Source organism: Rousettus aegyptiacus, unplaced genomic scaffold, assembly GCF_014176215.1.
Source record: "Rousettus aegyptiacus isolate mRouAeg1 unplaced genomic scaffold, mRouAeg1.p scaffold_m13_p_5, whole genome shotgun sequence".
Lineage (NCBI taxonomy): Eukaryota > Metazoa > Chordata > Mammalia > Chiroptera > Pteropodidae > Rousettus > Rousettus aegyptiacus.
The window spans coordinates 72,784,537-72,808,422 of record NW_023416308.1 but is presented as its reverse complement, the minus strand read 5'-3'; the positions used below and the strand labels follow the sequence as shown (position 1 = coordinate 72,808,422).

The window sequence follows — 23,886 nt, the reverse complement described above, 5'->3', positions numbered from 1 at the left end:
GCGAACTCCATCTCCCAGGAGGTATTGCGGTGAGCCGCCCAGCTCCCCGCCCCGCCCCCGCCAGCGCTCAGGCCGGCTGGCCTTAAAGTGGACGCGGCCTGAGTGGCGGTTCACGGGGTGGCCCCCGCTCGGGCTCCGCCCTGTTACCCGCACCTCGCCCCTCCTCCCGCTTCGTCCCGCAGCCCAGCGGCTGCGCTCTGAATCGGGCTCTCTGGGTACAGGCTTGTGCAAAGGCGGGTGGGGAGGGTGAACCTTGCAATGGTAGGAGCATCCCTGTTGTCTGGGACCTGGCGGAGGGCGTCCTCACTCCGGGGGGAGCAGAGGAACCACCTTGACCTAGCCTGTCCTAGCCTAGTCCTGCCCTGCCTGAGTGCCCCGCCCAGGACCCGGGTCTGAGGCAGAGGCCACTGGGTTCCCAGAGGTAAGGGGGGTTGGTGGCGTGTGTGCGGGTTGGGGGGTGGGAGTGTCTGCACCCTAAAGGTTCGAGAGCTCCGCACACGGGCGTAGGGCTCTCAGGGCCCGGAGTTGGGAGGCGGGAGGTCTGGATGCATCCTTGGCCTCGCTGTGTGACCTTGGGCAAGTAACTGCCCCTCTCTGGGCCTCAACTGCTTCTTCAATTATGTATAGAGGTGATCCCGCCCCCACCCCCCTCAGGGCTGAAGGCTCCACCATCCAGTACTACGAAGCTTGCCTGTCTTCTTAGGGTCCGCAGCCCCAGCCTGGGCTGGGAGCAGGTGCACTGATCTAACTGGGAGGGAGAGGTGGGGCCAAGAGTCTCCCTCTGCTTGGAATGGGCATCTGCTATTCTCAGCCTCCTGCCCGGGCGTTTCCCTCTATGAGAGCCCTGAGAACTGGAGACCCTGATGTGTCAGCCTGATGCTCTCCTTTCCAGAAAACCTGGGGTGGGGGCAGGGAGCTGGCCATCAGGTATGTGAGGAGTGGCCCCTAGCGGGAATGAGTGAGTGTGGTGGGTTCCTGAAAAGGGAATATGTACACCCACCTTCTTCCCTTCTTCCCCCTCCCCCATATCCCTTCAGTAAGAGTGTAGTTGCTTTTTTACCAATAAAATCCCTTTTTGCCTTCCATTCCAGGAAATAGTTTGGTGGCCTACATGAGGGCCTCACAGTAGTAGGGCAAGGGGCTCCTTCCCAGGGCTACGTTGGGTAGAAGAAGTGCAGTTTAAAAATACAGAGAGAGATGCTGCTGCCCAGAGACATGGGGGCCCAGGGATGGAGGGACTTCTGGTTGTTGGGAGGGACAACCTGGTGCCCACAGGGAGTCAAAGAAGGGGAACAGGGTATGAGGGTCAGAGAGAGGGGAAATGGACTGCACATCTCTTAGGTGCTGGGCTGGGGCTTGGAGGGGCTCCTGTGCTCTGCGGTAGGGAGAAGGTGAGTGAGACCTTCTTGAAGTCCTCCCCTGTTCCATGAGATTCTGTGAACTTTTGACCTGAGAGTTAACCTGGAATAGTTTTTTTTTGTTTTTTTCTTCAGCTTTGGTTGTTTGAGTCATTTCTAGAATGGGTAGAGCTTCACTTAGTCCTGTCTAGTGACCTCTGTAGGGGTATTCCTAGCTGGCGTTTAAGAGTCTCAGAGTTATTGGTATGTGAGACCAGACCTGGACAGATGTGAGGGTACAGGCTTGTGCAAAAGTGACTGGACAGAGGGTTAGGCCAGTCCCTAGAAGGTGCTTTTCTGGTCATAGCCATGATTTTATCTCATCTTGCTGTTACATGTCTTTTGTTGGTCACTTGGCACTCCTTTACCTCTGTGCCTGGTCGTCTGCTGGGTACTGGTCTCTGGCAGAGGGATTGGACCTACTTCCTACTAAAGGAAGGCTAGCCTTCTGGAGGAGGTAGACCTAGAATCCAGTGACACTGCTGAGGAATGAGAAATGAAGAGGGCCTTGGGAAGCCAGAACTCAGACTTGGACTGCAGTGGGGTTAGGAAAGGCTTCCCAGAGAAGGGGGCATGTGACCTGGACATTGAAGGATGAGTTAGAATTTACCTGAAGAGAAGAGGAAGAAGCCTATTTTCAGCAGAGAGGACGTCACCCAAAGGTGGCCATCAGGAAAAGCCTGTAGATTCACCACTGAACAGTGTTTGTCAAGTTCATCACCACCCCTGCCTCATATTAGCTGAGTGTCCAGAAAGGGCTTGAATGTCAGGCTCAGGAGTTTGCATCTTATCCTGAAGGCACTAGGCGCCATCAGAGTTCTGAGCAGGGAGGCGCATGGCAGGATGAAGCTTACCGTCTAATGAGATTAATCTGATGTTTGCAGGGTGGTTGGGAGAGAACAGGGAGGGATGAGGAAGCCTGAGTTGGGGTTCCTTTGTGCTTACTGTGTGTTCTGTAGAGGGCTGGGTGTTGATGAGACTCTCATGCTGTCATATCAGCAGTGAGAAGTATAAGCCAAGGGCTTGGGGAGGAGTAGCAGCAAAGGCTGGGAAAGGGTTAGGGATAGTCATCTCTTGTTTTAGGGTTCAGAGGCTCAGAGAGATGAAAGAACACTAACCGCATGACTATCGCCACTGTGGAGGATAGGGGCTGGGCCAGATTCAAACCCTAGACTCTGCTTCTGCAGGACACACGCCTCTATGGGAGGACAGATGGAGGGAAGGAATGAGGGAATTGTTTAGGAAGCTATTGCAGTAGTCCAAGCAAGAAGTAAAGAGGAACTGATCCTGAGTGGGTCTGGGGCTCAGAGCGAGACCATGGAAGCAAACCTGGCAGTGAAGGCTAATAGATGAAATTCCTTGTCAAATCAGCAAGATCAAGAATGTGTCTTCTATCTCCTTCCCTGTCAGTGTCTGTTTCACCTTCACCCCTCAGTGCCAAGTGGCCCAGGAATAGACTCATAATTGATTGGAGTCAGTCTTCATAATTTTTAAATCTTGTCCCAGCTCCATCAATCATAGGTGGAATGGTCCCCCTTTTCCAGGTGAGAAGGCTGTAGAGCTTCGGGACTCCCTTGAGGTCACCTGGTGATTCTGAAGCAGAGAACTGGGTCTCATACCTGTAAGGCAGGCTTTTCTCTGGGAGGACATAGCTTCTATTTGCTGCTGTGTTTGGCGTGGGGTCGCTGTTTCTTGGGTTAGAGCCAGCGTCCACAGGGCATCTCTTGGTCTAGCGCCTAAAGGGGTAATCCAACCTCCTCTGAAGAACACTGGGTGTCTGCTTCTTCCTCTTCCAGGGAGGCTGAGTGTGGCTTCTCACCTCACCCTGCTGAGGCTGTGCTCCTTTCCCTTGGTGATCCTTAACTCCATGTTGCAGGGCTAGCAGGCCTTGTCCTGCCTCCTTCTGTGGCCCATATGGGGTCAGGTGAGATTCGCACCTCTAAAACCCTTCTGCATCAATGCATTTAAGATATTAGTGAGTGGGTTTGTTGGTGACCGTGGTGATAGCTCACCTCAGACTGGCTGTGTGGGAGGGGGCCAGGTAGGCAGGGCTTGCCTGGAGTGGCCTGGCCATGGACTACACAGAGGCTGCAGGACTGGCCTCGGAGGTCAGAGCCCTCACCGAATGGCTCCACTGAGCACCCAGCTGCCAGGCATAAACCACGTATGTGGTAGTTATCAGATAGAGCAATATGAAGTCGCCAACATTTGATCCTTCACTTTCATGTGGTTCAACCTGATATCATTTATCCCTATTTTACAAAAAAGAAGAGGCTCACAGTATGATTTACTCAAAGTCACACAATGCAGGATTCCTCATTTCTAGTTTGATTTTCTTCCCACTTTCAGAGCCTTCCCTAGCCCCAGAACTCCATTTCTACTGGCCCCAGGTTTCCTTCCTCCACACGTGATATCAGTTATCTCCATTAAGGTTTCTTCTTGGCTGCCTGAGTATAGACATATCTTGGAGATATTGCAGGTTCAGTTCTAGACCACTGCAATAAAGCAGGTTGTAATCTTTGTGCTGGTTGAGGGTCTTGCCTTCAATTTGTTAAATATGCAACATCTGTGACGCACAATAAGGCAAAGTGCAATAATATGGGTGTGCCTGTGCCTGGATTACTTGGCATCCTGGATTGAATGCATATGAAATGCACCAGCCCAGAGGGTGAGGGTAGGGGTCTGGGTGGATGGTCTGCAAGGGAGGTTGGTCATAGCCCCTGCCTAAGAGAGGACCAGGGCTGAAGGGAGACCAATTTTTAAAGATACTTTGAGATTATGCCTTGCCAACACCTCTGCCTCCACCACTGCACTGGAAGCTCTGAAGGGCAAGGACTTTGCTTCCAAAGTGAAGGGGGCTGACACTTTCTAAGCACTTCCTTGATCCCAGCAGCGTGGTAAGGAGTTTATTTTCACAACAATCTCGCAAGAAGGACACAGGTTCAGAGAGCATAAGTAACCTGGATATCCAGAATGCATCATTCAGGGTAAACAGCAGAGTTTAACACAGGAGGCTTGGAGTGGGCCCTGGGCATATGAACTTGTATGAAGTACCCAGGTGATTCTGAGGCAGCCAGGCCAGCATGGGGGATCCATTGATCTGTACCCTGGCTACACCTACAGTAATCTCTTCAAGGGTTCTCAGGCTTTAGTGAGTGGCATGGGAGATGCCAGCCACTGAGAAATAAGCTGCAGTCCCTGTCCTGTGGAGCTCACAGCCTGTTGAGACAAAGACCTAAACAAATGAGTGCATTGAATTGTAACACATGGCAGTAATGGCAGTTTGCTCCTGGCCAAGAACTGAGACCATTAAGAGTGTCTCCATGGGGCCTGGCACATAGTTGGGGTCCCACAATATCCGTGGTTCTGAATAAAAGTTTCTGGCCCCTCCTTTAGGAAATTTCTGGCTTGTCCTCACACCAACTCTAGGTCTCAAGGATACTTTTTGCTGAGTTGTTTAGTTAAACTCCTACTGTGTGCTGAGCCTTATGTTGGGTTCTTGCTTAGAGTGGGATTATGCAAAGAAGCAAAGAAATGTCTGTGCTTTCTCATAGCTGAAAGTTAAATATTATGAGAGCAAGCTGTACCCATGTGAATTAGCATGAGAATCAGAAGTCAAGTGGGTCAGTGGATGAAGGCTTCCAGGAAACAGCCCACATAAAGGGGAAGAGCAGAGACGGCTATTATGGCTCAGGAAAAATGTAACAGTAACTCATGCTGTATTCTGCATTTGCTCATTCAGCAAATGCCTACTGTGTGCTGGAGATACTATGGTGAATGAAATCAGATGTAGTTCCTGCCCTCAGGAGTCTATAGGCATACCCGGGAGATACTGCAGGTTCAGTTCCAGATCACCACGATAAAGTGAATCATAGTATTTTTGGTGGTGGAGGGTCTTGCCTTCAGTTTGTAAGAAATACATCTGTGAAGCACAATAAAGTGAAGCACAATAAAATGAAGCATGCCTATATGTAGTACAGTGGAGGAGGCTGACTCCAGTCACGTAAACATGATTAGTGCTACAAAGGAGGATGGGATGCTCTGAAATTGTTAACAGAGGAATTTGACCCTGGTAGGAAGGTTGGGCAAGGGTTCCTTGAGCATATTTGAGCTAAGGTCTGCAGGGTGAGCCAAGCAAGAAGGGGAAGGAAGAGCATATGCAAAGGGCCCAGTGGCAGGGAAAACAAAGTGAGCCAAGAGTGAGGGGCTAGTGTGGGCTGAGGCTGGTGAAGCAGACAGGGCTGAGTGTGCAGGGCTGGAGCATAGAGACAAGACGCTACTTCAGTAGAGGGGATTTGGACCCATACAACTGGTACTATGTGATTCCAGCTAATGGAGGAAGAGGTCACAGGGGGCTCTAGGAATCGAGGGTGAGGGATGAATTCATGCCTGGAGGTCCAGGGCTGTTCTCACTGAGGACAGAGTGTTTGAGGTGGGCTTTGAAGGAAAATAGGAGTTTGCCTGGTTATGTGAGTGTGCGGTGGTGGTGGTGGAAGTCTTGGGAAATTGGATGTTTCAGGCCAAAAGCAGAGCATACACAGAGAAGTGGAATCATGGAAAGGTGTAGATCTTTTGAGAAAGAGCAAGAAGTTGATTGAGGGAAGAATAAAGTGTGTGGGGATTTCTAGATCTAAAATAAAGTGTGTGGACAGTTTTTAGAACCAACTCCTACCTGTCCAGAATGAATGAGGTCACCAGGGAGGGGGGGGAGGCAAAAGGGCTGGAGGAGGGTGAGGGCTCAGGTATTACCTTTGTGAAATTAAAGACCCTCATCAGCAGTAACACACTAGGGCTTACTGTATGCCAAGCATTGTGCTTTACTTCATCATGACACTTTCCAGTGAGGTAGGTATCCTTGTCCCATCTCACAGATGAGGAAACTGAGGCCCAGAAGAGTTGAGTTGCTTGCTCCAAGTCTCAGCACACAGGGGATCGATCACATAGGGTATTGGACTTGTCCGGCAGAATGTGAACTTGCTCCCTGTTCTCCGCAGCGCGACCGCCATGGACAAGATCCTGGAGGCCGTGGTGACGTCGTCATACCCGACAAGCGTGAAGCAAGGGCTGGTGCGGCGGGTGCTGGAGGCGGCCCGGCAGCCCCTGGAACGAGAGCAGTGCCTAGCGCTGCTGGCGCTGGGCGCGCGCCTCTACGTGGGCGGCGCCGATGAGCTGCCGCGGCGCGTGGGATGCCAGCTGCTGCACGTGGCCGGCCGCCACCACCCAGATGTCTTCGCGGAGTTCTTCAGTGCGCGTCGCGTGCTGCGCCTGCTGCAGGGTGGCGTGGGTCCTCCGGGCCCCCGCGCCCTCGCCTGCGTGCAACTAGGACTTCAGCTGTTGCCCGAGGGTCCTGCGGCTGAGGAGGTGTTCGCACTGCTGCGGCGCGAGGTGCTGCGCACCGTGTGCGAACGCCCGGGGCCCGCGGCGTGCGCACAGGTGGCCCGGCTGCTGGCGCGGCATCCGCGCTGTGTGCCGGATGGGCCGCACCGCCTGCTTTTCTGCCAGCAGCTGGTGCGTTGCCTCGGCCGCTTCCGCTGCCCGGCTGAGGGCGAGGAGGGAGCGGTGGAGTTTCTGGAGCAGGCCCAGCAGGTGAGCGGGCTCCTGGCGCAGCTGTGGCGCGCACAGCCCGCTGCCATCCTGCCCTGCCTGAAGGAGTTGTTCGCAGTCATCTCCTGCACAGGTGCGTGTGCGCTGGGGCGGGAACTCGTGGGAGCTAAGATTCTGGACGCGCGCCTGGGCAAATGGCTGTTGATGCACATTCTTCAGCTTGGCGTGCCCACGTGCGGTGTGGTATATATTTGCTAGAGGCGAATGCACAGGTGGGAGAAATGATGTTCCAACATTTGGCAAGCCTATATGGGGTGCACCTGCTGTGGGTTCTATCCTGTGGTGGGTGCTGGTTACGCCGGGAAGAGCAGATTGCCTGGTGTGGGAAAAGAATGCACCTAGATTAACCTGTCCAGAAGAAGGGCCCGAGGGCTGAGCGAGACAACAGGAAGTAGGGGAGGGGGTTTCATCCTGCCCTTTGGGTCAGGTGGGTTTCATAGAAGTGGTGACTTTTGAGCCGTATCTTAGCTGGGCAGTACTGGGCAGCAGGGGCAAGGTGCTCTGGTAGGCAGAAGAAACGTCTGCAAACGCATTGGAGCCTGTAGGTGTCAGCTCTGCAAAATCTTGCTACTCCACCGACAACTGAAACGGACTATGGTATAAATGACTGAAATAAGATCTGCGCCTTCCCTGATTATAGGGTTGTTTAGGGGGAAGGAAGGTAATGCACCTGGCAGCAGAAGAACCCAGGTGGGGTGTCTAAGGACCTGGGTCTTTATATAGTTGGACAACCAACTTTTTTAACTTAATGTTCTTTCTCACCTCTAGGCCTTTGTGTGGTTGTCCTCCCTCCTCCCAAGTTTCCATAGACCTCCTATTTGCTCTTGCCAGCTCCATTGTTACCCCTTCTAAAGGCCTTGTCTGTACACTCAAAGTTTGGGGTCAGTGCTCTATTTTTGGTGCCAGCACAGAGTTGGGCCCAAAGCAGTGCCAATGGAGGTTGAAGAGGAAATGAGTTAAGGTGAAATCAGAGGCTGTGATGCTGAGGAGGTGGCCTTGATGTGCTCTTTGCTGTCCCAGCTTAGTTCCTCGGCATCGTGAGTGCATGGGGGTGATGAGAGCAGTGGGGGCGCCTGCCTTGCAAAGCTCAGCCCAGTCTTGCCCCCTGTTCCAGAGGAGGAGCCACCGTCTAGTGCACTGGCCAGCGTGGTCCAGCACCTCCCATTGGAGCTCATGGATGGTGTCATCCGGAACCTCAGCAATGATGACAGTGTGACGGACTCCCAGATGCTGACTGCCATCAGCAGGTGGGCTGAGGGCTGGGTGTTGGTCAGGTCTTTTCACTCCTAGAAGCCTGTTCTACTGGGAGGAGTTGCCGGGCTAGATGTAGTGTCAGAGGGGGCCCAGGCCTTCCTGCTTGTTCATTCATCAATCCTTTCTTGAGCCTTGTTTTGTGCTTTGCCCAGGGCTGGATGTGGGGGAGACAGAGGACCTTGCCCTAGTGATACTCTTAGTCTGGGTACCAGGTGTGAGGCCCTGGACAGGTCAATGGACTTTCTGAGCCTCAGTTTCCCTTTGTCTCATAGTAGATGTGGGTGGTGGTAGAAGTCATCAGATTTCCATGGGGTCATATTAGAAGGTGAAAGTACTTTTACGAATTGCTTTCTGAATTTGACAAGTATGATAAACAGTTTGGCTGCTTTTCGGCTCACAGAGCTCTTGCACATCATGACACCTGTGATCTAGCCACACCTGCTGACCAGTGATCCTAGAATATGCCGCTTCCTCTCCTGCCCACAGGTCTTTGGTTCTGCAGACCCCATTCACCTAGCCTGCCTCCCCCGCCATTCTTTTCATACCCGTGTGTAGATCCACTGTCTCTAGTGGGCCCTCCTGGATTGCTTGTTTTAGTGGGTAAGAGTGGGGCTCTGGAGGTAAGCTGCCTGAGTTTAAATCCTGGCTCTACCACTTCTTGCCTGTGTGACTTTGGGCAAGTTACTCAACTTCTTTATGCTTCAGGTTCCTTATCGGCAAGATGTGGTATAATTGAACCCATCTTATAAAGTTGTTTTGAAGATTAAATTGGAGTTTACGGCCATGCCACCCCGAACAAGCCCAATCCTGTCTGATCTCGGAAGTTAAGCAATGTGGGGCCTGGTTAGTACTTGGATAGGAGTCCACCTAGGAAGACCTAGGTGCTATAAATGTAAAAATAAAAAATAAGGGGTTGTTAGCTGACAAGGTCCTTGCAATCTGTGAGGTCAACCAAGGGTTGCATCGCCTAAAAAAAAAAAAAAAAAGATTAGATAAGATCAGATAATACTGTGTGAAATGCTTAGGAGCTGTTATTATTATAGTTACTGTTACTTTGTTCTCACATTGTTCTCTCTCTTTATAGCATTGTTTGCCAAATATAAAATAATAGTAACATTTTTCTGAGTACCCCCTAGGTGGCAGCTGCTTGTTCAGTGCACACAGATCTTATGTTGTGGGGGTCAGATGGGTTAATGCATTTAAGGCAGAGCACTGCCTGGTGCAGAGTAAATTCTACAAGAGTGTTAGCTATTGCTCTCTTGTTTACTCCATTCAACAACCCTGTTGTTGGCAGGCATTGTTCCCATTTCACAGAGGAAGAGACTGAGGCTCAGAGAGTAAATGACTTGTTCCAGGTCACAAGCCATGGTTTTCTGGAGCCAGAGCTTCTGGCCCAGGGGCAGTGCTCTTCCTGCCATTGGGATCCAGGCAGAGGCAGCCAAAAACCCTGTTCTTCCACAGTAGGCAGTGTGTGTGGGGGTGAGGTTTAGGGTGTGAGGGGGCCTGGCTCTCCTCCTGCTGGGGTGGGAGCCCAGGTCTCTGCCAGGTGCCTATGCTGGACTCATTTGTATATCCCAAGGCATCTTGTTCATCCTAGGGACCCCTGGGCTGCCCTGTGCAGGTATGAGTTAGTGTGGGGCCTTAAGACATTACGTCTAGTCCCCAGGCTACCCCTTCCCAGGCATTTGGGCCTCTCTTGTCCCTGTACTCCCCTCACCAGGATGATCGACTGGGTGTCCTGGCCCTTGGGGAAGAACATTGACAAATGGATCATTGCACTGCTGAAGGGCCTGGCCGCTGTTAAGAAGTTCAGCATCTTGATTGAGGTTTCACTCGCCAAAATTGAGAAGGTTGGTGGGCCCCTGTTCTAGCCCTTGCTTATGGCCCTTCCTGCTAGTCTCTTGCCAGGAGCAGTCCAGGTCTGAGGTAGAGCACTGGGGCTCCCACCCAAGCTTGCTGTGACCTGGGACAATTCACTGCCCCTCTCTGGGCCTTAAGTTCCCCATTCATTTGTCTGACTGCTCATTCAAGCACGTGTATGTTACTTTTGGTGTGTTTGTCCATCCATCAGATAACTAACTGTCTTGCTGTCCATTTTGCCATCTGTCCATCCACCAGGTCTGTGAGCTCCTCCATATTCTTGCTCTGACATGGGTTTGCTGCTTCAACTCCAGCCTGTGGCTGCACTCAGCCTTGGGTGGCCCAGGCCTGGAGGGCTCCTGACCAGGGATTCTCTTCCAGGTTTTTTCCAAGCTTCTGTACCCCATTGTCCGAGGATCTGCCTTGTCTGTCCTCAAGTACATGCTTCTGACCTTCCAGCACTCCCATGAGGCCTTCCACCTGGTAAGGACCCATCCCTGCTGGACCCCGCACTGGTCCGGCTGTAGGCCAGGCATGCTGTCTCTGTTGGGGGTTAAGGGGTCGGTGCTGGAAGACCAAGCCTTCAAAGCCTTGAATGTTAGGACTGGAGGATATTTGAGACTCCAACTTACAGATAGGAAGCTGAGGCCAGAGAATTTGTATGGCTTACCTGTGGGCCCATAATAGAACAACAGGCCTAGAATGATGACAGCTAATGTTCCCTGGTTACCAGCTGTGTGGCAGTCATAGTGCTAATTCCCAGAAAAGCCCCAATAGAGAGATTCTGCCATTTTCTCCATTTTTCACTTGAGCAAACTGCAGTGCAAGGAGGTTAAGTCACTTGTCCAGGGCACATAGCTAGTAAGCAGCAGTACAGGGAGGATTCTAGCCAAGTTGGTCTGACTTTCGACCCAGTGTCCTTTCTGTACCCTGCTGCCTGCCAGCACCCTGGTGGCCTGGGCTGCAGCTCAGGGCCCTTTCTGCTGGCTTCTGGGCCCTCCCTTTGGAAGGATAGCCTGTGGCCCTTGGGGGCCATCTTCCCCTGCCTGCCTTCCGAGGACCTGCAGATGGGGCTTAGATTTTTATGGTCCCTAGTCAGGGCAGAAACTTCCTGCTTCCCTATTTGCTGCAGTGGGAAAAGCACAGAACGAGGGATTGGGATACTTGTGGGTTGAGTCCCAACTCTGCTGTCTGCTGGATTTTGTGACCTTGGGCTGAAAACTTACCTCGCAGAGCCTGGGTAGCGGTAAACCATAGGATGGTGGGAGGGTCAGATGAAGTGATATTTGTTAAGAGCCTTCCACATACTAGGGACTTGACATGTTGTTGTTGTTGTTGTTGTTTTCCATCCTTCTTCTGGGCTCCCCTGCTCCCTGATTGTCCGTCCCTGGAACATTCTGGTGTAGAACCCTCATGGGTTTGAAAGTTAACAGTCTGTAGCACAGAGGAAAGAAATGGGCTTTGGATTCAGAGAGACCTGGTTCAGACACCAGCTCCCATAATCCATGCTGAAATTCTTGGCAGATTTTATAACCTCTCTAACTGCAATGTCTTCTTCTAGGAAATGGAGATAATAATCACTGCCACACAAAGTCATTGTGAGGATGAAGTGCTTGACATGTGTATTTGGTGAAAGAATGATGGTGTTTGCCCCCCAGAGGTGGCAGCTCATGCTCCATCAGGGCTGGCCACCAGCTGGCCATATCATGGCCCCAGCATCACTCCTGGGTGGGCAGAGAAGCCCTGGTCACTCAGGCCTTCAGGCAGGTCAACAGGCTGAGGCTTAACAGCTGGGGCTTGGACTCAGGCCTCCCTTCAATTGTGAGGAAGGAGTTATTGATCTCATGTTATAGGTGAAGAGATTGAGGCAGGGTGTCCAAGGTCACAGATATTATAAGGGGAGTTACCTGCCTGCAGAGCTCAGAGCCCCATGTGGGTAAAGAGGAAGTGGTCAGGTCAGCAGACCTCCTGCCTTAGGGAGCTCTGGGTGTGTTTAGCAGTGACCACTATCCCACGTCTCAGGTAAACTGGTGCTAAGCCTAACCCCTCTGCTCTCATAGCTCCTCCCTCACATTCCCCCCATGGTGGCCTCTCTGCTCAAGGAGGACTCAAACTCGGGGACCAGCTGCCTGGAGCAGCTGGCAGAGCTGGTCCACTGCATGGTGTTCCGGTTCCCAGGCTTCCCAGACCTGTATGAGCCCGTCATGGAAGCCATCAAGGTGAGTGACAATCCCCCACTGCTCCCTTGCCCCACTCTGACAAGGGCGTTGATGTGGGCTTTGTTTAGGGCCGTGCTACAAGTTGGTGACAGCCCCCATTATTTGGTCCCCAGCTGTCTCCCATGCCCTCCCTTGGCCCATCCTGTGCTTCAGGCACACTGAGCCACCTGCCATTCCCCAGATGGGTCATCCTCTCATGATTGCTCTGAGCCTCTGCATATGCTGTTCTAACTGTAAACCCTCTTCATGTTCTGCCTGGATTGCTCCTACATAATCCTTAAAGCTCTGCTCAATTGTTACCTCCTTCTGGAAGCCTTCTCTGATAACTCTCAATACCTTCCTGCCTCCACTAGGCTGGGTCAGGGTCTTTCTGGGCTCTCACAGCCCCGGGGCATTCCTCTGTTACACGTTGTCACTGACTTTGTGTCTGTCTCTCCCAACAGATGATGAACACTGTAGAGCAGGGATTGTTTCCAATTGTTCACATGACTTTATTGTCACCCTACTCTGTGCCAGGCCCAGGCTCGGAATTGGGGACAGAGGCATGAGTTACTTCCACTGAGGAGTTTTCAGCCTGGGGGGCTGACAAACTTTTGTATAAAAGTAACTGATCTAAGCAGCTAATGAAGCAACTGTGAAGGTCAGCTGGGAGCAGTGAGGAACCAGAGGAGAGAAAGATCTTCAGTCAGAGGAGGAGGCTGCAAGAGGAAAGGGCTTCTGAACTAGGCTGGCTGGATTGCTGGGACAATAACTCACATCAGTAGATGTGCCTCGTCCGACAGTGTTTTCTCATGTATTTCCTCTGCCAATGCTCACAAAAAGTCTGCCAAGCAGATACTATTGTCATTTCAGTTTCACAGATAAGGAAAATGAGGTTTGGAGAGGTTTGGTTACTTGTACAAAGTCATAGAGACAGTGAGAGACACAGCCAGGATGGGTCGCCTGGTACAGAGGGCAGGTTCAAGCATGGGTAGAAAATACCTCGGTGGGTGGTGGCCCGTTCAGAACCTCTCGTCTGACTTCCATTTTTGTAGCATAGCAGATAGATAACCTGAAAAGTGTCCCACTACAAAACACTTAGAAATGCTTGTTAAAATATAACAAACGTCTTTTTAAGTACATAGCTGAACTGGCAAGAAAGTAAGGGGGAATCCCCAGGGGCCAAAAAGGAAGAGAAAACTGAGTTCCGGAATGGTAAGTGAGAGATGCTGCTCTTTTCCCCTGGGATGGGGAGGGAGGGTGGGGGAGATAGCTGGCCTCAGTCACTAAGGGGCTTGAGCTGATGGGGACAAGAGGTGGGGCATAGTGCCTTGCCCCTAGTAAGGAGTTAGCACTAAGAGGCCCATGTAAGCCAGGACCCAAGAAAGGCTTTACTGTTAGTAAGAGTTGATCTAGAAAAATATAAACATGGTCCTAAATAGATATCAAGGAAACTTTTCTGGCTTGGTCAGGGCTGTGGATTAGAAAAAAAGAAATTTGCAGTCAGTGGCCTGCTCTCATGTTGGTGTAAGGGTTCAAATTCACACCACCTTTGGGGTTATGGGACCCCTAAGCTCAGATACTAACATTAAACGTAGTCATAAACTTGTAATACCCATGATTGCCTAGTTGAAATGGAAACAAAACTGCTTTCAAGCCACAAAGATGAGATTCTACTGAAGATGAGTTTATAGTACAAAAATGATAAAACATACAAGGGAACAATGTATTGTGAGTGACAGAAGGTAGATAAAACCAATGAAACCTCTGCTGTTACTTGGATCTTCTCAGTTCTTCCAACTTAACATGAGGGAGTTTTTCAATAGAGCTCACCTGTAAGGGGCACCTTGCTAGATTTTGAGCTCCCTGCCACTGGAGGGGGATGAGCAGAAGACGCAGGACTTCCACTTACTGGAAGTGACTGTTAGTATTTCCTGCTAGATTGTGAGCTTCGGGTGGGCAGGGGGCTGTGTTGTTTTTTGATCTCTGTGCCCAGTAAATGAGTGAGTGAGTGAGTGAACATGACTGTAGTGTGAAGAATGCTATCACGGAGATGTAGACCAAGAGAAGGGAGCATGGCCCAGCACTGGGCCCGGAGGGAAAACCATGCTGAGGCCCCGGCTTTGCACACAAGGGACTATGGTCTGATTCAGGGGACAAGGTGGTTCTGCAGATACCTGTACCACTAGGTGCAGAGAGTTATGCTTTATAAGAAAGGTATAGATAGTGTGGGGACCCCATTTGAGAAGATTCTGGAAAGCGTTCCAGAGAGAGGATAGGGGTTGGACCTTGAGTGATGGGGATCAACAGAGAGAAAGGCATGGGGGGCGAGAATGTGCAAGTCCAGTTTGGCTGAATGTGTTGGTGGAGCAGAGTGGAGATCAGTGAGATCAGTAAAAGGGCCTTGAAAACCAGCCTCAGTGACTCTGCTTAATCAAGCAGATTTGTGCTTCTCAAATTTTCCGCCAAAGTACTTGCTATCAGAGGAGGGGACTTACCCCAAGTAGCTAGAATTTCTCTAAAATCTCATTTATCTCAAAGACTTAAGTATATACTTCATAATTACATTTGTTTTAATATAAACACGCGTTTCTTCCTTAACTGTTAGAGAACACAGCTCCAGGAAGGTGTGCTACTTTTGTCCTACGGCTTTGAATATACCTTGGTTTAAGCCAGTTTGAGGGGCAAGACAGCAAATTTTCTGCAGGATTTTGTTTATAAAATTCTTTCACATGTATTCTATGAGTACATCCTTCTTTATATACAGGTTTCTTTATAAATTCTGGAACGTTCTGTTAAGTAGGCAGTTGTATCAGGTTACGGCAGTGTCTCTGGAGCTGTGGTCCTTGCTAAGGGAGCCATTGTTTATAAATTTCCGGTAACATTAGGAGCTTGCGAGTGATATGGAAGTTCTTCTTTTTATTTTCCTAAGAGGACAACGTTACCTTCTTTGGGAAAAGGCATTTGATTTTTGGGGGGATGAGGGGGATATTTTTGCATTTTCTGTGTACAGATGGGTGCATGTGTGGGACCTGTCTGCTTTTTCGTCTCCATTCATGTTGTGTGTGGATTGGGGATTGGATAGGAAGAAAAAAGAGAGATGATACTGAACCTGTATCTTCTTACCTTGTTTCTAGAAGCTCCTACATTTTTTTTATCATCTGTGAGAGTTGACTAATCTGATAAATTATTTGATAAATGACCCTGGGAAAATGAATGGGCTGAAGTGTTAAACCACTGCTTGAGCCAGATGTTCCACAGTGGCCGGAACATCTTCTAGCCCTGCTTTCAGTGCTTCCGGAGCTGGTTTGGGGCTCTGGAGCCTTGGACAAGTCTAGGATCTGTGCTCAGGATCTAGAAATGAAAGCAGGGCTAGAAGAACTGTTATGACTATTACTTAAATCTACCAAGTAATTCTATATTATGCTTAGGTGTTTTTCTTTAAAATAGATCATTATTAGAACTAGTGCTTGGTAATATTCTTTTAGGTGCAGCTGTTTAACGTGAAAAAGGATAGTGAGTGAGAAAACTTGCTAATCCCTGAGCCCGTGACCAAGGATCCATACCTCAGACCCCTGGGATCCTCCCACTGTCCTGACTGTAGGATCAAGTTCCGGGGGGGGGGGGGGGGGTGACTAATTCAAAAAAGCTGACTCTGCAAACCTAAAAGTAAAAGGTGAAGCAGGAGCATCATTGTGTGCAAGCGCCGTGAAAGTGTAGAGTGCCAAACTGACATCAGGTAGGAGTGTCCTCATTTGACAAATGAGGAAACTGAGGTCCAGGGAGGTTAACTGACTGAGTCAGAGAGGCTCATTGACTATGTCCAGATAGCTAGTGAGGACAAAAGTCAGGACTAAGATTGAAATTTGCTGGATCTGGCCTGCGGGCCATTGTTGTCATTGCTCAGCCTGTCATAGCGTGGGCTCTTCTAAGAATGTACAGACTCTTTGCTTACTGCTTGTATGTCCATGGAAAATTCTTGATCTGAGTCTTAGTTTTATCATCTATCAAATGGAGATTTCATCACCTTCTTAAGGCAGTTGTGGCATTAAATATCATGTAGAAGGTCCACATGTCAACATGAGAAACTACAGTAAGTTTGAAAGCAGGAGCCTATTTGTACACATCTCTAGAACATTTGTGGGGTGGTGTGCTTGGGTGGGTGTGAGGTTGGCTGTAGTCCAAGAAGGCTTCCCAGAGGAGGTGATATTTTTAGAGCTGACCCTGGTGCTCACTCTCTTGCCGGCTTGTTCCTACCTCAGGATCTCCATGTTCCCAATGAGGACCGCATCAAGCAACTGCTGGGGCAGGATGCCTGGACCTCACAGAAGAGTGAACTGGCTGGCTTCTATCCCCGGCTCATGGCCAAGTCAGACACGGGCAAGATTGGTTTAATCAATCTGGGCAACACGTGCTATGTGAACAGCATCCTTCAGGCCTTGTTCATGGCTTCTGAGTAGGTGCTGATTTTGAATTCTCTGTCTGCCCCCCTGCTTCTCTCCTTTGGGTTCCCTGGCATGTAAGGGTGGGTAGAGTAATCTTGGTTGTAGGTCCTTAATTTTTGTCAATTTATTTAATGCCAATCCCTTCCGGCCTACAAAGTTTCTGTTGAGAAAGTAGCCGACAGCCTTACGCAAATGCCCTTTGTAGGTAACTGACTGTTTTTCTCTTGCTGCTTTTAAGATTCTCTCTTTGTCTTTAACCTTTGGTGTTTTAATTATGATGTGTCTTGGCGTGGGCCTCTTTGGGTTCATTTTGTTTAGGACTGTGCTTCCTGGACTTGTATGTGTATTTCCTTTGCCAAGTTAGGGACGTTTTCTATCATTATTTCTTCAAATAGTTTCTCAACCCCTTGTGCTCTCTCTTCTCGGGTGCCCCTGTGATGTGAATGTTGTTTTACTTGATGTTGTCTCAGAGGTCCTTTAAAGTATCCTCGCTTTTAGAGGTCCTTTAAAGTATTCTCGCTTTTTTTCTTTTTGCTGTTCTGATTGGGTAGTTTCCACTCCCTTGTCTTCCGAATTGCTGATTTGATCCTCTGCTTCATCTAATCTACTGTTGATTCCCTCTCATGTATTCTTCATTTCAGTTCGTGTAGTCTTCATTTCTGACTGGTTCTTTTTTATGTTTTCTATCTTCACGTTTCCATCTCTTTGTTAAAATTTTCAGTGAGTTCATCTATTCCTCTAAGTTCATTGAGCATCTTTATAAGATTGCTTGTCTCTTTTTGTTCTTTCTTTTGGGACATGTTTCTTTGTCTCCTCATTTTGGCTGACTCCCTGTGTTTGTGTCCATGTATTAGGTGGTTCTGTTACATCTCCTGGTCATGGCAGAGTGGCCTTGTGTAGTAGGTGTCCCAGATGCTTAGTCTTTCTGGTCACCTGTGCCGGATTTTCCAGGAATGTTCCTTGTGTGGGTTGTGTGTGCCCACCTGTTGTAGTTGAGCCTTGATTGCTGTTAGCATGCCAGTGTGAGAGATTGACCTTCGAGCTAACTGGCTGTGAGGAATGGCTGTGACTACAGTGGACAAGCTGTGGTGCAAGGGCTGACTCCGCAAGGCAGGATTTGCTTTGTCAGGGTTCTGGTGCCTGCTGAGTTCATCCTTTGGGTGTGTCGTTTGTGGAGCTGATTGGGTGGTGCTCTGTTATGGTCTGAAGCTGCCACTGTGTATGTTGGTTCTGGAGCCTCTTGGAAGGGTCTGTGATGCAGGCCAAGTTCAGATGCTGCCTGTGCTGGGCTTGGAGGTGCCTCTGAGAGGCTAAGCTTTGAAGTGCAAGGTTGGGCTGCTTAGCAAGAGGTACATGGCATGCTGAGGTGACATGCTACTTGTTAGGGGTTTGTAGACCTTTGAGATTTTAGGAAAGTCCACCTATCTGCCTGGAGCTGCTTGTGAGAACAGGAGCTAAGCTGGGTTCTGGGAATCTCTGTTCCAGGGAATATGGGTTTCAGGAGGGGCTCCGTCCCACCTCCTTTAGGACCAGACCCCCATCACTGGGAACCAGTGTACCCCTGCAGGGTACTCTTCTTTGAGCATATTCCTCACATTGACCCGTCTCCCTCATTTGAAGGCAGCAGAACTTGGGGTGGTCCTAGGGGCAGTGGCTGTGGCCCTGAGAAGGGGCTATAAGAGCAGACTTGGAAGGCCGAGGTTGGATTAAGGCCTGTTGCTCTGAGCGGGTCTGAACACTATTTCCTGGGGAAGCAGGGCGAAGGGTGTGAGTGGCTGGAATATTGGCATGGACTCTGGAGCATGCCACAGAGTTCTAGCCTTAGAATTTTTGACCATAGGGCCTAGGACATTCAAATCATCAAATCTTAGTGTCATGGTTTGTCAGAAGTGCAAAGAACATCAGGAGTCACCTCATCATCTAAGCTCAGTTGTTCACTCACTCCTCCTTCCCAGCCTCGGGCCCAAACTTGAACTACAAGTGTCTGTTCTGCCTTTGGCCTGGAGGCTCCAGGTTGCCTGCAGTATGGGTGAGTAGAAGCTCCTTGGGTGCCCTTGGCTTACCTTGGTGCTCCTGCTTTGTTTTGAAGCTTCAGACACTGTGTGCTCCGTTTGACTGAGAACAACTCACAGCCCTTGATGACCAAACTGCAGTGGCTCTTTGCCTTCCTAGAGCATAGCCAGGTGAGTGCAGGGGGAGCCGGGGCATTGTAGAGAAGAGGCTCTGATCTGACACCCTTCCCTTCCCCAGAACCTGCGTGCATCTAGCTATAAGCCCCTCTTCCTGGTATAAGTTCTTGAGCCTCAGTCCAGGCTGGCCTGGGTTCATGGCCAAAGCTCATGGGGCTGATTCAACACCCTTTCCCGGCAGGAGAAGGGGTGCCTCCTTAAGCTCTCTTCTGTGCTGCCCATCAGTGCATTCTTGGATCAGTTAAGTCTGTTGCATTAGGTTTGCTTTGTTCATCTGCTGTCATTTTTGAGCACTCACATTGCCAGGCAATGTTTGTTTTGTTCACTGTCTCTGCCCTTTTGGAACCTATAGTCCTTGGCCAAGTATTCTGCAAGGCCCCATGTGGGGGCATGGAGGTAAGTAAGCAACAGTCCCTCGTGGAGCTTACAGTCTGGCAGGGAGGACAAATTGCAGATAACAATACAGTGCTTTAGCAGAGAGAAATGCAGAGTGTTGTGCCATGCAAGGGAGGGAGAGCTTGATTATGATGGTCCCTCGCCGCGAGGGGACACTTGAAGATATCATGGAACAGGTGACATCATGGAACAGGTTTATCTGGGACTTGAACTCTATAGCTAAGCTTTTGACAGGGAAGAAGGGTGTGTTAGACAGAGGGAATGGCAATGAGCAAGGGTCTGGAGAGAAAGTATGAGGTGTGTCAGGGAAGAACAAATGCCTCGAGGATTGTTTTCACCTGTGAATCCAATGCCCTGCTCATAGGATGTGTGAGCTTGGTGAGATGGGATGGGTCAGGGATGACTAAGAGCGGGCAGGACTTTAGTGAGGAGGCTGGAAAGTTTGGGGCACAGAGTCCCCATCTAGACCCTCAGGTCTAGCATGCTGCAGAGATGGTTTGTGAGTGGTCTCTTGCTCCTGACCCTGCCTTTCACCTACTGTGGACCTAGCGGCCTGCCATTTCTCCAGAGAACTTTCTCTCTGCATCCTGGACACCCTGGTTCAGCCCCGGCACCCAGCAAGACTGCTCGGAGTACCTGAAGTACCTGCTGGATCGGTAAGGGAGACCAGGCCTAGGGGACAGCCCCACCTCTCCAGACTGTTTTGCCTCTTCCTAGAAATGGGGGTGCTGCATTGTACTTGAGGAAGACTCTGAGAAGATGGGTGCCATGAGCATGGGGAGGGGGAGGTGAATGTAGGGGAAGTTTAGGAGGTGCTGCCCTGGGAGGGTTAAGTGTGTGTATACGTATCGTACTACGCTTGCCTGAGTGCACGCGTATGTCTTCATCCCGGTTCCGGAGGCATGTGCACAGAGATGTGTATGTAGCAGGTTTGTGTGCCTGGGCTGTCAGTGCATGTGCACGAGTGCCATTTTGCAAACATCTGCATATTCCCTGTGCGTACTCCTGCATGTGCATGTGTCTGTGGGGCCAGCCAAGTAAGGTAGATGGCGCACTGGAAATGGATCCACGTATGTGTACGAAGACCCTGTGCTCCCTGCACCAGGCTGCATGAAGAGGAGAAAACGGGGACAAGGATCTGCCAAAAGCTCAAGCAGTCCAGCTCACCATCCCCACCTGAGGAGCCCCCTGGCCCAAGTTCGACCTCTGTGGAGAAGATGTTCGGAGGCAAGATTGTGACTCGGATATGCTGTCTGCGCTGCCTCAATGTCTCTTCCAGGGAGGAGGCCTTCACGGACCTCTCTCTGGCCTTTCCACCACCCGAGCGCTGTCGCCGCCGCCGCCTAGGCTCAGTGATGCCCCCTGTGGAGGGCATTGGGGCCCAGGACCCCCCAGTACCATCCCAAGCCCATGTCCCAAGTAGGAGGCAGAGAAAACACTGTATCACAGGGGATGCCCCCCTCACTGTCCTGGACATTGAAGGCCTGAGTCCCCAGGGACCTGGGAGGCAAAGCAGTCGGGAGGAGAAGGTGGAGAAAGATGAAGAAGTGAAGGAGGAGAGAGCAGAGGGGGAGAAAGTACAAAAGGAGGAGGAGAAGGAGAAGGAAGTGGAGGAAGGAGAGAAGGCTGAGAAGGAGGAGGAGGTTGAGAAGAAGGAGGCCAAGGAGGAGGATGAGGCCAACAACGAGGAGGAAGGGGAGGAGAGCCTGGGCCCAGGGACCCACAGGGCCACCGCCCCCTCTGGGGAGGGCTCCCGCTCCGTCCTGGACCTGGTCAACTACTTCCTGTCCCCTGAGAGGCTGATGGCAGAGAACTGCTACTACTGTGAGTCGTGTGCCTCACTGCAGGAGGCGGAGAAGGTGGTGGAGCTGAGTCAGGGCCCGCGCTACCTCATCCTGACCCTGCTGCGCTTCTCCTTCGATCTGCGTACCATGCGGCGCCGCAAGATCCTGGACGACGTCGCCATCCCCCTGCTGCTCCGCCTGCCGCTAGCCGGAGGCCTGGGACAGGCCTACGACCTCTGCAGTGTCGTGGTGCACTCTGGAGTGTCCTCAGAGAGCGGTCACTACTACTGCTATGCTCGCGAGGGCGCTGCCCGCCCCGCCCCTTCCCTGGGAGCTGCCGACAGGCCCGAGCCCGAGCACCAGTGGTACCTGTTCAACGATACTCGGGTGTCCTTCTCCTCCTTCGAGTCTGTCAGCAATGTCACCTCCTTCTTCCCCAAGGACACGGCCTATGTGCTCTTCTACCGGCAGCGGCCCGGGGAGGGACCCGAGCCTGAGCTGGGTTCCCCCAGAGTCCGGACAGAGCCCACCCTCCACAAAGACTTGATGGAAGCCATTTCCAAAGACAACATCCTTTTCCTGCAGGTGAGCAGAGCTGTTGGGACCTCTGATGGGAGCTTCCCAGTGCCTCCCCTTGCTCAGGGACGTTATTGCTCCTCTCCTCAAGTCTCTCCTTTTTTTCCTTTTGTCCACTTAGTGCTGGCATATATCGGTAGACCAGATACAACCCCTTACTTCAGAGGAACAGACACTGACTAGTTATTTATCCATTTTTCATAAGTGTGCTGAAGGAGCAGCATGGGGTTCTGAGAGTCGAGTGTGAGCAGGCAGAGTGCCTCTCGGGCATCGGGGGACCACCCTGCCCAGAGAACCTCCTCTGTCCCTCTGCCTTCAACTCTACTCTCCAGTGTCAGGGGTATCAAAATACTTAGTAACTAACCTGAACAGCAAGGGCACTAACGAATGGGAGGGGTAGTGGCCACAAACACCCAGACTGGCCACATTGGGACCTGCGGACAGCAGCAGCTGGAGTTGGTGTTTTCGTGGGGAGGGTGGGACCTGGGATGGAGACACCAGGCCTGCTTGTACACCTCTGCCAGGTTGTCCAGGCAGAGTCAGGGCCTGTGGCAAAAAGTCTCCGGGAGGCCAGCCTCCGTTTAGCAGTAGGAGGCGCTTTCTCCCAGGCAAGTCCATTCTTAGAGCCTTCAGCGGCAGTGAGTTGGACAGCTGCATCAGGAAGCCTGAAGAAAGGTCCCTGTGTGGTGTGACGTGGCCCTTCAAGTCCCTGGGCATCCTGGTACCATATCAGCTAGTCTAGTATGAATGAGTTCTTCCAAGGGGCTGGGTTATTGGGAGGAGGAGGACGAACGATTTTGAAGCTTAGATAGAGGATGTAAGGATGGGTCCGTCCTACCTGTCCTCCCACTGAGCTGGGCTGCCTCGAGGGCAGAAGCCGAGGCTCCTCTGTGCCCGGCCCTGGGGACCTGAGACACTAAGAAGTGCTGCGCTGAGCTGGATGGCATTGCGGGAGGGGGTGAAGGGAGGACTCTCGCCCCAGAGCCTGAATTTTGAGCTTCCTTCCCACTGCATCTGTGTTCCCAGGAGCAGGAGAAGGAGGCACGGAGCCGGGCGGCCTACATCTCTGCACTCCCAGCATCTCCGCATTGGGGGAAGGGCTTTGACGAAGACAAAGATGAAGACGAAGGCTCTCCTGGGGGCTGCAACCCTGCAGGTGGCAGTGGCGGTGACTTCCACAGACTGGTCTTCTAATGTGAGCCCCTCCTTGCTCCTACCTATGGTGGTGCCACAGCGAACCTCAGGAGGGCCTCGACTCCTTTCTTCTGGGAGCTGGGTAGGGGCCGGTCCAGTCCTGAAGGCAGGCCCTTCCAAGGGCAAGAAAGGCAGAGAGGGGGCTTCTGGGACACTGGTCTTCAGCCTGAAGGGTACCCAGAGAGTCCGATACAGAGGTGAGACCCAAGCCTCTTAGACTGGGCCGCAGGCCCTGACACTGAGATCAGCCCCAATAGGATTCTACACCCAAGTGTCCTGGGCAACTTGAAGCAGTTTAGATGCACACTCAAGTCTTGTCCCCCCGCCCCCCCCCCCCCCCCCCCCCCCCGCCCCCGCCGACTACCAACAGGGCTGAACTTCACAGTGCTGGCGTTTTGCCATCAAGTAGCATTTCCCTTCCAGCTTCTTTTAGACAATCCTATTGCTCTATAGTATAAAAAGCAGAGCAGGCTCCAAGTCCTTGCACAAAGAAGAGGGGGCTCAGCTCTGGCTACTTTCTTGTTTCTCTGAAGGGGTTTCGGGGATAACGTGTGGGTGCCTGCACCGTTTGTACTGTTTTTGAGAGAAGCAGCCTGGCACAGGATCAGAGGCTGCCTGCCCCAAGTGACAATGCGTAGAGGTGAGGACAGCGCCCTCGCAGTGGAAGACCCTTGACCCCCTCTCCCCTAGCCTGCCTCAGTGCCTGGGATGCCGCTGTTTGCATCTCCCTTCTGGTTAAGATGGAAAATCCTTATTTTATTGAAGATATGTGTGTTTCTCATGAAGCTGTTGCCCATCCTGGGGAAAGCTGGCTGGCTCAGCTCCTCGTCAGTTGGGCATCAGAGCAGCGGCCTGGGGCTGGCGGGGAAGGTCCAGTGAAGGAGCAGACACTGACCTCAGGCCCTGACACTGCTGTGCCCCTTCTAAATGGAGAGAAGAGACCCGGGGTCTCAAACAGGAATAAAAATAGATTTGCTGAAACCGTTAAA

At 51.4% G+C, this 23,886-nt stretch overlaps 1 protein-coding gene across 2 annotated transcripts; it reads left to right on the top strand.

Annotated features, from left to right (window-relative positions):
- Nucleotides 1-71: 71 nt before the first annotated feature.
- USP35 (ubiquitin specific peptidase 35) lies at nt 72-23,886 on the top strand. 2 transcript variants are annotated; one of them, XM_016161461.2, is made up of 12 exons: nt 74-421; nt 6,392-7,074; nt 8,116-8,248; nt 9,976-10,105; nt 10,497-10,598; nt 12,176-12,334; nt 16,576-16,769; nt 18,848-18,941; nt 19,893-19,999; nt 20,449-21,712; nt 22,730-22,898; nt 23,431-23,886. In XM_016161461.2, the coding sequence occupies exons 2-11, from the start codon at nt 6,402-6,404 to the stop codon at nt 22,895-22,897; spliced, it is 3,024 nt and encodes a 1,007-aa protein (XP_016016947.1). In that variant the 5' UTR covers nt 74-421; nt 6,392-6,401; the 3' UTR covers nt 22,898; nt 23,431-23,886. The 2 variants fall into 2 exon arrangements, with proteins under 2 accessions (XP_016016946.2, XP_016016947.1); XM_016161460.2 differs by lacking the exons at nt 22,730-22,898; nt 23,431-23,886 and having other exon boundaries at nt 72-421; nt 20,449-21,935.